This window comes from Lactuca saligna, chromosome 1 (genome assembly GCF_052625555.1).
Source record: "Lactuca saligna cultivar CGN05327 chromosome 1, ASM5262555v1, whole genome shotgun sequence".
Taxonomy (NCBI): Eukaryota; Viridiplantae; Streptophyta; class Magnoliopsida; order Asterales; family Asteraceae; genus Lactuca; species Lactuca saligna.
In genome coordinates this window covers 62690498-62707667 of record NC_136417.1, presented here as the reverse complement: position 1 = coordinate 62707667, position 17170 = coordinate 62690498, and the positions used below count along the sequence as shown (strand labels likewise).

At 37.5% G+C, this 17170-nt stretch overlaps 1 protein-coding gene across 1 annotated transcript; it reads right to left on the bottom strand.

The window, feature by feature from the left end:
* Positions 1 to 803: 803 nt before the first annotated feature.
* Positions 804 to 1316, bottom strand: LOC145007235 (F-box protein CPR1-like). The gene has a single exon (XM_078966210.1). The coding sequence runs from the start codon at positions 1314 to 1316 to the stop codon at positions 804 to 806; it is 513 nt and encodes a 170-aa protein (XP_078822336.1).
* Between the last annotated feature and the right edge of the window lie 15854 nt (positions 1317 to 17170).

Here is a 17170-nt window from a genome sequence, read left to right as displayed (position 1 = left end):
GTTATTCAAGCAACAATTTAAAGAAAACCAATCTAGGCTCTGATACCACTGATGGGTTTTAGCCATAAGAACTTTCCTATGTGCGCATGCAAAACCCTAATGCTTGGATCTAGGCTTTCTAATAAACATGCTTTTGAATCCAAGACTTATAATGGCTAATTAGGTTAAATAACAATATTGAAACAGATCTAGAATCATACCTTTGAATTCCTTGTTGATCTTGTTTGTCTTGGAGCTTCTAGAGTCACAATTGTCACTCCTCTAATGGCTTACAAACACCAATAGCAAGCAAGATGATTTAGGAGAGAGGAGAGGGGAGGAATTCGGCTAAAGGTTCCTTGCTTAAGGTTGTGTCTCGAACTCCCTCATCCATAGGGTCTATTTATACTATTAGACTCCTTAAGGGTTTCACCCTAAACCCTAATTGGATAATCTTCTCTTAAGGCTATCCAAATCCATTCCATAGATAACCCCATGGACGATTTGAGCTATCCTAAAGCTCTTAGAATCCGTCCAAGGTATATCCTAATGGATTTATAGTCTAAAGTCTAACTATCAAACAATTGACAGTTTATACCCTCTTATTTAATTAATCTCTTTAAGTCACCAAATTAATACCAATTAATTTATGACTTATATTAATCAAATAGCCAAATATTATTCCTTATAATATTTACTCTCTTTTAACAAATCATCCTTCAAGTTGCTATGGTGAAGGCAACCCAAAAGGACCATGCACAACCGAATATAGTTATAGCCTTAGACACTATTCCAACAGTGTAGTTGACTTCTCATATAACTTCCTAGATGTTGGACTCTAAACTAAACTTTAGGAAACAGGTAAGATTACTGCCTTTTCTAAACCTTAATACCACCTTGTAATCATCATTGGATGAATCGTAACCAAAACCATAAATCAAAGGTCCGGCCTGATCAAGGATTTCGGGCTTTTTCAGTTTATTCACCTCTCTGGTTTCAGGATTGATAACTGAAAATTCATTACGAGAGCGAGAAACACATACTAAACCATTGGAAGAACCAAGTAGATGACGCGTGCGAGGTACAAAATAGAGGTTATCAGCATGAGATAAATGTTCCCAATTACACTGTGGTGTAGCAGACATTGCAATTCTTCTGTTTCCCATTTTGTCATATTCACGATCACGTCGATAACTGTTTTCGAGATGGGCTTTGATGAAATCAGGATCAGAGATCACATCTTTCCATGACTTTGAAACGCTCCTGTAACGGATCAGATCACTCACCTCTGATCTTATCAGTATTTGTTCAATCATTTCATCCAGCAGCTGTGCCATTGAAACCCTAGAATTGGAAACCGCGTTTCGAGAGGGTGGGGTGCAGGCATTGTTTTATACTACATTTATTACTAGACAATCATAAAATCAAAAATTAAGTTACCCGAAATTTTACTGAAAAGTTTAGAGAAATTACCTTTAGCGATGTGCCTTATTCAAAATTTACCACATATGGTTGTGGCTTTAATAAATTTCAAGATATTAACGTACACACCAGCTCGATTCACAATGGGATTGGGTGGAGCTGCTGGAATCCGAGATAACTATTAAGACGTAATCAAATGCAGGTGACCCGAATAGGAAGAGGGAGAGGAAGGAAGCAAAGTATGTGTTATTTTTTTTGCTTACTTCATAGGAAGTTAGTTCTTATCTAAATAAACAAACTGTTTTCATTAGAGCAGTTTCAAACAATTTTATATCTAGCTTGTTTCTGTGGTTTCTTCTGGGATGAACGCAGAAACTCAATTAACAGGCATTCTACCTGCTGCCGCTTGATCTATAATATAATATAATATATTGTAAATTACATCAATTTTGTGAAATTCCATTAGAATAAATTCTACTCAAAGTTAATTAAATCACAAAATAACAAAACTTCAAACAGAACCCTGTGAAATCAATTCTATGATCAAAACAAACCTAATCCATATTTCCAATTAACCATATAAATACTCCAAAAAAAATTTAAAAATATGCACTCATTACACACAGTTTTGCACAATAGCTAAATCAATCCAACACTGATACAAAATTCAGCTACGATTTTAAGTTCATACACAAATTTCCAACGATTAATAATGCTTTTTACTAAATAACGAGAGAAAAGTATCCAACTAGAATTTGAGAGGAAGGAAGGGATCTTGCCGGCGACCAGAGGGAGAGATGAGAGGATGATGCATGCGTCAGCGGATTCAGTTCCGATTGATAGCCGTTTCAAAAATTGAGCTTAATAAAGGCTTCCAAATCGTTTATAATTAAAGCATAAACCCTGCAAAAGGGAATTTACAAGATATAAAATCTACCATGGCCAACTCGTACAATTAATGATTCAATAATATAGAAACAATTAGTAATGTTTTCAGTAAATCTAGTTGAAACAGTAGATATATAGATATTTATAAAAAAAAGTAATAATTATATAGAAGCCATTTTCTCACCGAAATTTTGAAGCTAATATCAACCTAAGGTCTGTTTGTTTAGTGTTTATCGTACTAGCAGTTAGACCATTTGATTTGTTAAAATTTCACATTTTACTTTCTTAACAGACACGTTCTTAACCAATAACCTAAAAAAATATTGCTGACGGAGTAAGTTGGAAAATAATATCCTTTGTGCCCTGATCACAAATCACACCTCATCTGATTAGATGTTCTCCTTTGTTGCTTGTTGACGAATCTCACCCGGAGTAACATCAAAAGATAACGGGGCCGTCAACTCAGGAACGACCGATCAAAAACTCACTACCTGACAAGAGCTGGGAGCAAATTATATTCCATTAGACTCCGCGTTCTAGCGTCGGCGATCTGACCTCGGGATTGGCCCCCTTTTAGGAGAGAAACTCTCGCTCCAAATAAGACAAAAAAGTACCAATCACCCCTTGGCGACATATGTAGCGCTCTAGTTTCACACCAATAACAAATAGCCACCCACGGAAAACGAACTACCAATCAAAGGCCGGCTTGTCCTCACATGCCTTAAAAGGTAGAAGATACTATCGGGGATCTGTTCCCCTAACCGCATGTATAAAAATGTCCCTACTCCCTCAAGGGAAGGGATCGACTCGAAATATCTCAGTCTCATACTCTCTATACAATACCTTCTCTCAAAGGAATCCACTAACTTGACCATCGGAGCTTCGTTCTGGGATCATCTCCCGGATGATGATTGACGATCTTGTTTTCTTTGTTGTGACTTTCAGGCTTGTATTTCTCACCACTCAAGCAGATGGAGTTAAGTCGGAGACATATCACTAAAATTGGCGCCATCTGTGGGACTCGAACCCACGATCGGGTAGGAAACCGAATCGCTTTGGAAATCTTTTTGGAAGACGGAGCGACACCTGTGTTCGGAGATGTCATAGTCCTGTAACAAAGGAGAAGAAACTAGGAAGGAAGAGAAAGAAAGAAGCAATATCGAAGAAGAGAAGAAGCAAATGATAAAAGGAAAGCAGATCGAATAAGGAAGCTTTTAAACGTAGGTGGGAAACCCGAACAGTTGCAATGATGGAATCGCCGACTCAGACGATTTCATCACATCAACAAGCATCATAAACCACAATCGATGAACATGTGTCTAGGCCTAAAGCTAGAATGATCTCGCTAGCCTGAGCAAGCGTTGACGTCCACTAGCCTAGGGGACTTGCTGATGTATCTCACCCGGAGTAGCGTCAAAGGATAACAGGGTTGTAACACCTTGTTTTGAATCGTTTCCATTTCGGGTTGGTGATCAACGATCGGGTATTAGCAAGCTTAGGACCCTTGAAGAATTGAGATTTGTACTCTTTTAGGGCTGGATGATGTAATTTGAATGATCCGGGTTTTTGGTTTGTGTTTTGGAGTAATATGTCAGCTCGAGCTTTTATGGGAATTGGATGTATGTTTGGGATATTGTAAACAAAGGTATGAGTTGATTAAGCATAAAGCTTCTTGTTACCTTTTCATGGATATAAGGATCGTCAGAATCGAAGGATAATGAGGAAGTGATGGCCTTCGGGGTATATTGGGTTTAAGGTTAATCAGTACGCGGAGCATACATATGTGTACGCATGGCGTACTAGTTCTAAAGCCAACGACGGAGGGTACAATGGTGTACGCGGGGCTTTTTGACGCGAGGAAGGATTGCGCCTTCGGGATCATATACGGGGCGTACGTGCATCTTATTGAATACATTAATTTTTATGTTGTACCCTATATAAGTTCATTAAGTCTTTAGGGCTGGCCTCTTTACCAGCCTCCAAGTCCTCAAAACCCTAGAGATCATCCTTTAGCCTTCATGATGGTATTTTGAGCTCATGGTATACATTTTGGTGTGTTTTGGTACATATCCAAGAAGTAGAAGTTTGGTGCAAGGTATCCACTTCTGGTTGCGAACCCTATACATGACATGTCACTACTACAAAACATGACATAGGACTCACCATATAAGACCCAGTTTATGAAAAAAAGGGACATATTATGGAAGAAATGGGATATATAAAGGGGAGAGTTATATGACCCGGTTTAAGATGAGGAACTAGGATATACGAGTGAACTAGACAACCCAGTTTCTAATGATACAACCAACTCTTTTAGCTATAAAGTTATAAGACCCAATTTTCCAAATGAAACCGTGTTCTATGGCTTTGGGCCGTGATCTTGAGGTAAAATTGTGGATATCCTGCCATGAAAATTCAATATCCCGCCAACAATTTTAGGGTCCAATTTTTGGGGCCGTGATCAAATCAAGTTGTTTTTTGTTACATGCAAACACGTTTATATTAATGGCAATAATGATTGGTTATTTGGCATGTCTACAATAACATAATTTGTTAACTAGAGCATAGTTCACTATTAGAAAAACAACATTTTACGACGCGCAATGCGTGTCGTAAAACGCTCAGACGACGCGCAAATGTGCGTCAAGGAAGGCCGTGTTATGTCATAACGAGAGATGACACGCTTTTGCGTGTCGTCTATAGACGACGTGCATTTACGACATGCAATGCGTATCATTAAAACCCCTATCAAGAAAGGCCTTGTCATAAATGAAGATGACACTCACTTTTGCGTATTGTAAATTTAAATGTTTAAAAAAATATATTTATATATTTATTAGGTTTTAAATTAAATTTGCATTTCATGTATCATAATGGAAATAAAATACAATATACAAAAAATACAATCCATTGCATAAAATATAATGTCATACAATTCTATTTCTTACAATATATAAATTTGCATTCATCCAACTACAACTAACAATTAAAATGAAGAATGCAACACTTGCATTTGCAGCATCTTATCTCTTTCAACTTGAGCTTTCTTTTCCTCTTCTTACTCCAGAGCTATTCGCTTTCATCAACCTTGTAAACACAACACAAAATCACTTGTCATTTTCATTCTACTTTTCAAATTGATTCTTATTAGGACATTCTACTTTTAAACCTACCAATCTAGCAAATTTTTCAAAGAATATAATTTATAATTTTTTTTATGGAAAGTACATTGCTATTTCTTGGTTGACGTAACAACTGATGATATATAAGAATCTTATGAAAGATATATAAAAAAAGTTATGATAAGGGAAAAGGAACTTACACTCACTCTTTCATCATCATGTTCTACCTTGTCCTGAGTCGCATCTCAAGCATCTCTCTCCCCAGCCAGTCAACTGAACTTGATGAATAATTCAAGCCTGGAACTGCCAACTCCGCCATGCCCAAGGCTGGTAGAAGCCATTTAACACCTGATGAATAGCACAAAGGTGGCAACGACTACTACACTCCACATAAACTTATGGAAACTACCAGATAGTTCCACACAAAAATCTGTGTTTGTGATAAAAAAAATGAATCAAATGAGGTAGAATTTTCACTATAAGTCAGATCTAAAGTCGAAATCACTCTAAAACTTAAACCAAATGAAATCATAAAACACGAATTAAAATGAGGAATTGTAGTTAAACGCATAATAATATCGATCAGGAATAACTCAAAGCTTTTGAAAAGTTGTACGCATACTCCATAGATGAAGCCATGTAATACTTCTGCCCAACTACCATCACAAGATAACAAAGCTTCTGAAAGAGAAACCGAAGATTGAGAATTCTAAATCTCAATCTGAAATCAAAATCATAGGGATAACATCAGGCATCGATGCAAGCCCAGAAAAACGAAAAAGGAATGTCAGCTCGTCAGGCAATGCACCTTATAAATAGAAAAAAGATTTCAACTTTAGACTAAACACGGTAAAAACTAGATAACATAGGGATCATTTTTGTAATTTACTCTAAAAAATATATTACCCTGTCAAAAGATTTAGGAGTCTGGTCTTGATGCAGCTACGAATTCGATGAGCTAATGTATTAACCATAACTAATTCGCAGGTGTTTGGTCTACTTTTCTACAAACACCAATCACTCTAGTACATGTGTAAAACAACAAAAAACACACTTTCCGTATAAACAATGATAAAACCAAAAGTTTTTTTTACCACTTAGAAAATCTTTAATCACATTTTTTATTAAAAAGATATTACAGTTTAGGGCATATTGACAACTTATTGCAGTTATTTACTTATTTTCATTTACCCCTTCATCATATGAAAATTTTAATGCTTCATTATTTTTTGACTAAGTAATCTATTTTGTTAGTTATACAAAATGAAAAATGAACATTTTATTAACATACAAAACCTTTATTAATTCTTTTCCTAATTAACCTATTTTATCATATATATATATATATATATATATATATATATATATATATATATATATATATATATATATATATATATATATATATATATATATATATACACTTGTTTTCAATTTTCTTTCATAGTCGTCTGATAGAGATAAACATGTAATTCTTGAATTTAGTCCTAAGCTTCATTGCTATTCCATCAAACACGTTATTTTTTTCATAATTTTGTAACTAATAAACAAAAAACACATTAATTTGCAAGAAAAATGCTCATACAAAAAACACATTAAGATGATTACCTGTTTCTTTGGTAACTTCCAGCAAGTTTTTTATGAATATCAGCCATGTCACTCAACACACCCAATTCCATATCCTTTAAGTACCTTTAGCAGAAACTAACTCCAAAAATGAAACACATTTTTTTTATGAACGAAACTATATTAAAATAAAAAAACCAAGGCCACCGGGAAGCTGCAAATTACAAAAAGGTAAAAAAGAAAAATTAGAGAAAAACAACTAATACAACACCATATAAATCCAAGGAAAACTACACAATTACAAACTCCCTGCAGGAGATAAGCCCCAGATGCGATGCCATCAGGAACACCACCAGATAATATTAGAGGTGAAATATCACTCCAGCAAAGCTCCAAATGCAAAATCAATAACAAACTAGGCCTAAACAACCTTCAAAACAGCTCCGAAGGCAAAAATTTCATAAAATGGCAAGAGACAGCAGTGTGCCATGTATGAACAGCAAAATAAACACAAAATCTTTGAAGCTAGCACCTGGAGAGGATATCCATAAATAGAAAAACCATAACAGGTAAGTAACAATCCCAAGGGTATAATGGACCAAACTGGAAATAAGTTTATTTTTATCACTGACATGACGTTGAACTTTTCAGCCTCGAGTGTCAATACCAAGGATATCCCTGGAACTTTGTGATGTTGGATCGATGTATATCAGGAACTTGAACAGGAACCGAAAAAAACATGTGAATACATACCCAGAGAAAAGATAAAAATGCACACTATCACAGGCCCAATTAGCACTTGAGTATCACAAAGAGAACTCACACCAACAGACTCTAAACCCTTTCCAATTGTGTTAGTTACACGCACCAAACACACACACACACACCCCAAGATACACTTCATCTGACCCCTTCCCCCTCCTGGCCCACACCCACCCACCCACCCACCCACACACACACCAGGAGATTTAAAGATAGATTGAAAAATCCCTATCAAAGCCCACAGGGAGGAAAAAAAAGTAATCAACTTACACATTACAAGCACTGAAGGTGATTGATCCCAAAGTAACTAATCTAATTTGTGCCTTTTTGCCCTATGTTTTATGCAGGAAACAAACATAACTTAATATCATCCACCAGTTTTGGGAAAGATATCTTTATTTTCCTGAAAATCACATCCTTCTTTGCAACCCAGTCTAACCGAAGCACAGTTCCAACAAGCGCATCAGTTACTTTCCTTGTAGTTCTACACTTCTACTGGACTAAATTTAGAATAAGATTTTGTAGGAAAAGCTTTGTTTCAAGCGAAATGCATCTTTATGAGTTTTAATACCATCATTATATCACTTAAAGTTTTAAGTATCATAAACATAGGAGGGAAAGCAAAAATAGTTGATTAAGATAAGTTTTATCAAGTCTATGAGACCATTTTTCATTACCTGCATATGATTCGCTTCTCATGTACTTCTTCTTTATGTGGGGAAGATGGGTGGGGGGGCACCATTTGATGTTTGTGCTTTATATCAATTTCTTCTTCGTTACCTGCATTTTCCCAAAGAAATGATATCAAAAGCGTTGTGCACTACTAGAAAATAGCCCTTTAATGACGCGCAAACAATGACACTGGCTGATAGAGGACGCGCATTTGTGTGTGCCCTAAAAAATAATGTCAATTTTGTAAAATTTGAAGGATAGTAGACACGCATTTGTGCGTGCCCTAAAATTAGTGTTAGAAAAGAAAAAAAAAAGAAATGCGGAGGGCGCCTTTCATAAAATGTGCGTCCTCTAAATGTGTTGCTTTATAATTTTAATGAAACACACGTTTTTAAGGCGGGATTTCACCCACCTATTGAATCCCAAAAATTAAACCCCCCGCCTCTTCCAACTAGCAAGAAAAAGCCCTAGGGCCTTCGTCTTCATGGTCGCCGCTTCAGAGAACGATATTGTTGATATCTCTACCATAACAACAACCACCATCAATATATCCAGAAGCACCAGATCATGCCATTACACCTCAAACCATCTTCTCTTTCTTCATCTAACAGAGCAGAAGGAAGAAGGAGATGGCGAACATAAAAGGGTCGAATAACAAAATCACACGAACCGATATTGATATTAATTCTAGGGCTTTTTTAAGACTCAAAACACTCGCTCACTCAGTGCTCTATAGCATCGATCCGGCGACCTGGCCTCACCTTCCGGCAACCCCTTGCTCACTTCTCCTCATTGACGATCTCATGCTCACCTGACCTCAAATTCCTTTGTTTCAATCTTTTGCAGAAAGCCCAAATACATGCTCGCCCTGTTTTTGACGCTCAGAAATGATCAAGGGAAAGCGCCTTGGTATGTGAGAAGATGTATTTTTGGGAAATAGGGGATTTTGGTTCTACGAGTTCTTATAACCTTAGGAATCAAGAACCTCGTATTCTCACACCGGATTCATAGTTGAAGTCTACTGGAGACTCGGAGAGGAAAGTGTATGGATGAGCCCAATGGGTCGGGGAATAGCAGAGGAAGCGCTAGTCCTTCTTCGTAAAAGACTAAGTGATCTCAATTTCATCTTCTCCCTCTTCTCCTATTGTCCCGACAGCAACTACATGTTCGATTGATGCTTATTCGAATTTTCTATATATCTTCTAATTATATATACGTGAATATTATAATCCATTTTTTTTTCTCGTCCTCCATTGTGAAGTATTTAAGCTCTAAACAAATTTCAGCAAGTTGAAATTTATCTATCAAGTCCGATAACTGAGGCTGTAACATATTAGCCTCTTTTATTGGGGTTTCAATGAAAGATGAATCAGATTCAGAAGTATCATAAAGCTGAAATGCAGCACGAGCTCCTTCAATATCTCCTGTTTTCTATTTCTATACACATTATTTTTTAAAATTGGTAAGCAATGTGGTTTTTGTTGTTTTTAGGCAATCTGTTTCACTGTTTCTTTTGCATTGACTTGGGTATCTCGTCTTCAATTGCTATCTATATAAGTGTGTGTTAGTTTATTTACTTAATTTTATTATTAGGTAAGAGCAAGGGAAGGAAAGCTTAATCTGGGTTGTGGAGAAGGAGAAGGGAATCTGCTTGAAGGGCAAGACATCCATATACATTTCCCAGCAGGAGCAGTTCAAAAGATGCTTCATCTGTATCCCACTTTGAAATAATAGCAAATTAGCAAACATATATGCAGAAACAACGAAGTGTTTTTGTAAGTATAATATATTGACTACATTTTGTTGATTTTGGACTCTTTGTATTTGCAACATCCATAAATCTGTACTTAAATCCAAAGGTTCAATCAATGAAGTTAATCAAATTGCACAGGTTGATGATCCACGTGTGGTGCTAATCAAGCTTGCAGACCGTCTACATAACATGAGAACCATGTATGACTTGTTTCCATATCTACCATGAATCTTTGCATTGCATGATCCTGACAAGAAAAATATTTCTGATAATTCCATTTCAAACTCGAGTGATTTTAATTTCACTGATACTTCTCTTGTTCATTGGTTGGTAAAGGTCTTGGAAAGTAGAGAAAATTCATTCTTTTTTTTTGTCAAGGGAGGTTTAACACTCTATTCAATAAGTTATTCACTCACTGCAATGCTTTAACTTACAGTTTACACTCTCTTGCTTTTAGTTATGCTCTACCTTCGGGCAAGGCTAAAGCTGTAGCACATGATACTTTGATCATTTGGTGCTCTCTTGCTTCCAGATTGGGCCATTGGGCTTTAAAAGCTGAACTTGAAGACCTCTGTTTTGCTGTTCTTCAGGTCAGTGGTTTCTACACTATAAAGCTAATTTAGTGATGAATCATGAATGTGTTCTAATGCATGATATTTATCTCAAGTGTTCATTCTACGCAACTAATGATCGAATCATATGTTGCATGTGCTAAAATAAGATTCCAACTAATACTTGTAGTGTGTGTAGCCTCAGATCTTCCAGCAAATGCGATCTGACCTGGCCTCCTTGTGGACACCCAGCAGCAGCAGTAGCAGGGTAGGCAACCTAAGAAGACTATCAGCCAAAAGTAGCTCAAATCCTGAGTATGAAGCATCAACAGAAGATGTCGTAGTCAGCATGAAGGTAATTCCCCCTCATTTCTTCCCCTTATATATATATACTACTGGGTGTTTGACTTTCCATTATATATGTTTAATTAGGATATGAATTGGTGACTCCTTTTTTCAACCCACATGATCTTTTGCAGGCTGTTATTCCATTTGATCTCCTGCTTGATCGAAGAAAACGTATTAAATATATTCAAGATCTCGGGTCATGCTCAGAGGTCCAAACAAAACCAAAAGTCGTGAAGGATGCTGGGATTGCCCTAGCATCTCTGGTCGTTTGTGAGGAAGAACTAGAACGTGAGTTGTTTATATCAACCTCGTAAGATCATGTGAGATAGATTTTCAACCTTCAGTCTTGTTTACCCTGCCTTGACTCTGGTGTGCTTGTCATTCTTACCTGTGCAGCTATGTTCCTGGAATGGAGGTAACCTTATCTAGCCGCCTTAAAAGTTTGTACAACATCTATAGTAAGGTAGGTATAAGTGATCTCCATAAATAATCTTAGAAAGAATACATGATTCAGTTATGTAGATGATTATGCTAATATTTCTCTCAGATGAATCATAAAGATGTGAGCATTGATAAAGTATATGATGCACGTGCACTGAGAGTAATTGTTGGAGATAGAAGTGGAACTTTACATGGACAAACTGTCGAGTGTTGCTACAGTCTTCTAAATATCATACACAAGTTTATACTTTATATAAGTAGCATAAAATGGATAACTACATGCTAAAACTTATATTGCCCAGACAAGAAGAATAAAAAATTCTTACTCAATTTATAAGTAAGTGACAGATGTGTAATATAAATAAAAGTTGTTTGGTTCATCTTCCACAGGCTTTAGACACCAATTGATGGCGAGTTTGACGATTACATTGTCAATCCAAAGTCAGGTGGATATCAGGTAAAGATCTATCTCACTATACTTTTTTGTATGCTGCTGATATTAGGTATACCTATTTCATATTTGTGTGAGTAATGCATGCCGTTTCCTTCTTATCTCTTCTTTTTGTCAATGCCCACAAATTCTGACTCTCATTTTATACGGTCTCTGCATACTGCAGTGCATGGTCCAGAAAACTCACCCTTGGAAGTCTTAATAAGAACGCATGTATACAGTATATATATATATATATATATATATATATATATATATATATATATATATAACAAATTTTTTTTAATAGAGCATGCATGAATATGTTGAGCATGGATTTGCTGCCCATTGGCTTTACAAAGAAGTTGGTAATAAGTTGCCTGCGAAGAGCAATGTAATTGGTTCGGAGATTACATCATCCTCATATCGATGCGAAAAATGATGTCAGATAAAGCATTGGTAAGTTTTATAATTTTGTTTACTATAAATCTCTCCGGGGCATTTTGGTAATTTTTCACGTGCAGGTTTGGAGGCTATCTGCTTGTGAAACAATGGGTTGTTATATATTTGTTGATTAATGAAGTTATATATGTTGCATGTGAATCGATACCAATCAGGTTGTTTTTGAGCCCATATGAACTAACACCAACGCATAAGAATATTAAGATGAAATTTTGTTGATTATAAGAAGATGAAATTTTTGTGCATTAACATTTGGTTTATGCAGGCATCAACAAAGATTTTGGCACGCCAATTGGTGAGGCTTAGACAACAAATAGCCAACCTACAAAGTAGTCGGGCTCAAATGAGGGGCATAACAACACATACACAGGTAAATTTTCAAATGGCAACTTGTTTCTTTTTTTGTCATAAATAAAGTATACCACATGATTGACTTTCTATGGTTTTAACTTCTCCCAGGCATTAGCTGCACACTCTTTTGTGGCTGTTGGGATGAAAGGTGCTACCAAGGCAATGGCAGCAATGAATAAGGTTGGTTATACAGCAACATATATATATATATATATATATATATATATATATATATATATATATAATGTCCTGGTTAGTAAAAATTTGTAAGTATAATGCTATACAATGTCATGAGATTATCAATGTAGCCCTACACTACACTTTTCTGAGGAAGTTAATCCTCAAATACTTTTTTTACCACTGGCATATTCTCAAGTCACTAGAAAACGACCTATTTATTCTCAACTGCATGTAAACCACATTTTACATGTCATATTTTAATTAACAGGATACACTGTTAAGTGTTATGTGTTAATCTCCTATATAATGTTTTCATGCAGTTTTGAAACTTTATGGAACTTGGATCTATTATATGGTATCATTAAAGAAGTGGTCAAAGGTTTGACTTCTATTATCTAGTTGACGATCTTTATGTTTTCATGTTTCTTTTTATTCCTTCTTTCCTCCATAGTCCTCCTTGCAGATTTCTGTAAACCCTAGAGGAATTCTGTCACCACTTCCTTCACAATCCTTCTACGATTTCCAAAATCGTTATCCTTCTGATTCAAAAGACACTGACATGGATCTTCCAAGTCTAGTTGTAGGTATATGTTTTTCTTAATGAATAATGTAATCATATGTATGAATATGAAATAAAGTTTGTTATTTAGTATGTAATAATCATGTATAGGGAGAAAACAACTTCTATTGATTTGTTTTATCTTTCTAAGGATCGATTATTTGTATGATATTAAATTTTATGCAATGGATTGTATTTTTTGTATATAGTATTTTATTTTTTGTTATGAGACATTAAATGAAAATTTAATTTGAAAATTAGTAAATCTACAAATAATATTTTTTTTAACATTTAAAATTACGATACGCAAAAATGTGTGTCATCTTCATTTATGACATGGCCTTTCTTGATAGGGGCTTCCTTGATACGCATTGCGTGTCATTAACACACGCGTCGTAAGGTTACAACGCGCGAATGCGTGTCGTCTTTCTTTATGACAGGGCCTTCCTTGATACGCATTGCATGTCGTAAACGCGCGTCGTAATTGCGCGTCGTAAATGAGCGTCGTAAATGCGCATCGTCTATAGAGGACGCGCAAATGCGCGTCGTCTCTCTTTATGACAGGGCCTTCCTTGACGCGCATTTGCACGTCGTCTGAGCCTTTTATGACGCGCAATGAGCGTCGTAAAAGGCTGTTTTTCTAGTAGTGGTGCTTTATCTCAATTTTGTAAATATATTTTATAAAATTGATTTCATGAATCAATCCTAGGAATCGAATAAAGAAGAAGACGGCCGATGGTGATGGAAGGAAAAACGATCGATTGAAGACATTGAAGCGATCGATTGAAGATAGTTGAAGAGGTCTAAGGATAAAAATATCAAGAAAAATTACCTATAACTTTGAATCAACAATCCAATGAAATCGAACCAAAAGGTGAAGAAGGTGCGACTTCATCCAAGTTCTCATCATCATCATCTGAATCATTTAGGGATTTAATTTTGGGTTTTTTTTATTGGGCGTTTTAGGGATGATGTGCTAGAGTTTTTCTAGGATGCTGATGTAGGTAGGGTTCGAAATCAATTTGAATAATCGGGGATTTATATGAATGACTGAAATGTGAAGCAGCGATTTTCATGTTGAACTGCTTCAGATCTTCCATATCTAAAAGATACACAAGAATAGGTTTTATGAAACATTTTCAATAGAAATTTAGTGAAAAGAGCATCAAAAATATAAACATGGACTCAGAATATCGGTTGATGTAAAAGATTGCTAACACCATGCTTCAGTAGAGATATCATCGACAGGTTCCGGAGGGATTCTCGGTGTACACCTCCTGCCTTTGGAATCTGAACTTGACGTCATCATCGACAACCACAGCTTCAATAGATATATCAAAGGTACCGTTCTCTTAAGCGGTGGCCATGAAGACGAAGACCTAGGGCTTTTTCTTGCTAATTGGAATAGGCGGGGGGTTTAATTTTTGGGATTCAATAGGCGGGTGAAATCCTGCCTTAAAAATGTAACATCCCGGAATAGCAAGAGTAGAGTTGAAGGGGCTAAAAGTGTAAATCTTGAAGGGCGACTCGGCGAATCCATGGATGGACTCGGCGAGTAGAGTCGCGACTTTGGTCGTATGTCAAGCGACCTACTCGGCGAGTCCAAAGATGGACTCGGCGAGTAGGTGCTGGGTGAAGAAAACCCTAAATCCGGGGAATGAGCCCTATATAAAGATCATTATGTTTCCTCCACAGCCTCCTTGATCCCCCTTGAGTCCCAGAAACCCTAATTTCGTGGAGGAACCCCATTGTTGAGCAAATTGGAGCTTGGAGAGGTGTTTGTTGAAGAAATCGTGAAGGAGAAGAGGCTTGGATCAAAGGGCTTTGCTTGGATTCGAGTTTCATTGCTGTTGGGGCATTCTTTAGAGGTAATATTTCGTTCTTGGGCTGTGTTCTCTTAGATTCTCATTTTGGGGTTGTGTGGGAAGCTTAGTTGTGTGACATCTTGAGCTTGAAGGATAGATCTGAGGTTGCTACCTCAGATCTGGAGTGGAGAAGATCTTAAGAGCATTAAAGCCCCTGTTCTTGTGTTGTTAATGGAGCTATCATGTCCCAAACCTTAGTTCTAAGGTAAATAAGGCCTAGATCTCTTTAGATTCACGTAAAGTTTGCCACTTTACATGATGGATGGATTGTAGGAGGTTGGATCTATGTTTTGGATCAATTGCATGGCCTGGACTGCTTCTGAATTGATTCAGACCGGTGATACTCGGCGAGTCACATGGGTCGACTCGACGAGTTGCTTGAAGATGGCCTGGAACTCGGCGAGTTGGAAGAAAAACTTGACGAGTAGGTTGAAGATAGCCTCAGACTCGGCGAGTCTGTTCTTGGACTCGGCGAGTCTTGTCGAAGAGACCCAATATTTTCTAGTTGAGTCGAGAATCGGTGAGTCAAGGGATGACTCGGTGAGTTGGGTGCGAGTGGACTCAGAGTTGTTGGACTCGGCGAGTCTTGGGGTGACTCGGCGAGTTGGGTCGCTGATTGAGGGAAGTTCTGAGCATAGGGACTCGGCGAGTAGGGTGAGTCGGGGGTTGACTTTGACTTTGTCCAAGGTTGACCAGTTGTCTTCCAGGGGTATTTTGGTAATTAAGGGTATTTATTGAATTGAATGTTTTGGTGTTCAGTGGAGGAGTTCGTGTCAGAGTTAGAGCAGCGGGATCTTATCCATTCAGCCGGCAGTTTCGATGTGAGTTATCCTCACTATATCAATAGGGTCTAAGGCACCAAGGTCGGCCCTTATCGGACTGAGATCCGGGTAGTTGTTGTTATTTTGTTGTTGTGATATGCTTGCATCCTGAGAGTTAGGACGGTATATGTTAGAGACCTGATTGAGATCGATATCCTGAGAGATAGGGAGATGCTATGCTACTGACCTGTTAGGTCGGTATCCTGCTTAGAGTATGTTATGCTATGTGATCTGCTAGATTGGCTTGTTTGAATGTGAATTGTTATATGATTATATGTTTATGTGTACATGGTTGTTTGGACTGGAGATGGGTTGAGGTGGTCCTGCTTTGTGCTGTAGGCCAAGATACTCAGGGCGGACCGGTTGTTCCGAAGGCCCAGCGAGCGGTCTGGATATGCTGTAGGCCCCATGCGGGCGGACCAGACGTACCGAGGCTCGGAGAGTGGACTAGGCCGACTGAAGGCCCGATGCGGGCGGACCAGTCATACTGTAGACTCAGAGAGTGGACCAGGTGAGTTGAAGGCCGAGTGCGGGCGGACCAACCACACTGTAGACTCGAGGTACTTGATTGGACTCGGAGGGTGGACCAGGTGGACTGAAGGCCCGTCATGGCGGACCAGTCCCACAGTAGACCCGTTATGCATGACTGTTCTGTGATTCGTTATGAGATAGTGCGATATGTGTATGGTATATGAGGTTGGTATTTTGGGGGTATCTCACTAAGCTTTCGGGCTTACAGTTGTGGTTTAATGTTTTTCAGGTTCTTCAGGGAGCAGTGGCAAGGAAAAGGCGTGATCGTACTGTTCCTCGCGTTTATGTTTATAAAATGAACCTGGGAATACTCTAATGAATAATGTATTGAAAACCTTTTGTAATAGTGTTATTAAAGTGGATTGTTTTTTTTTGAAAAATTTAAATTGGCTGGATTTTTCGGTTGTTACAAGTTGGTATCAGAGCCTTGGTTTGAGTGAATTGGAGGAACACTTGTGTGACTCCAG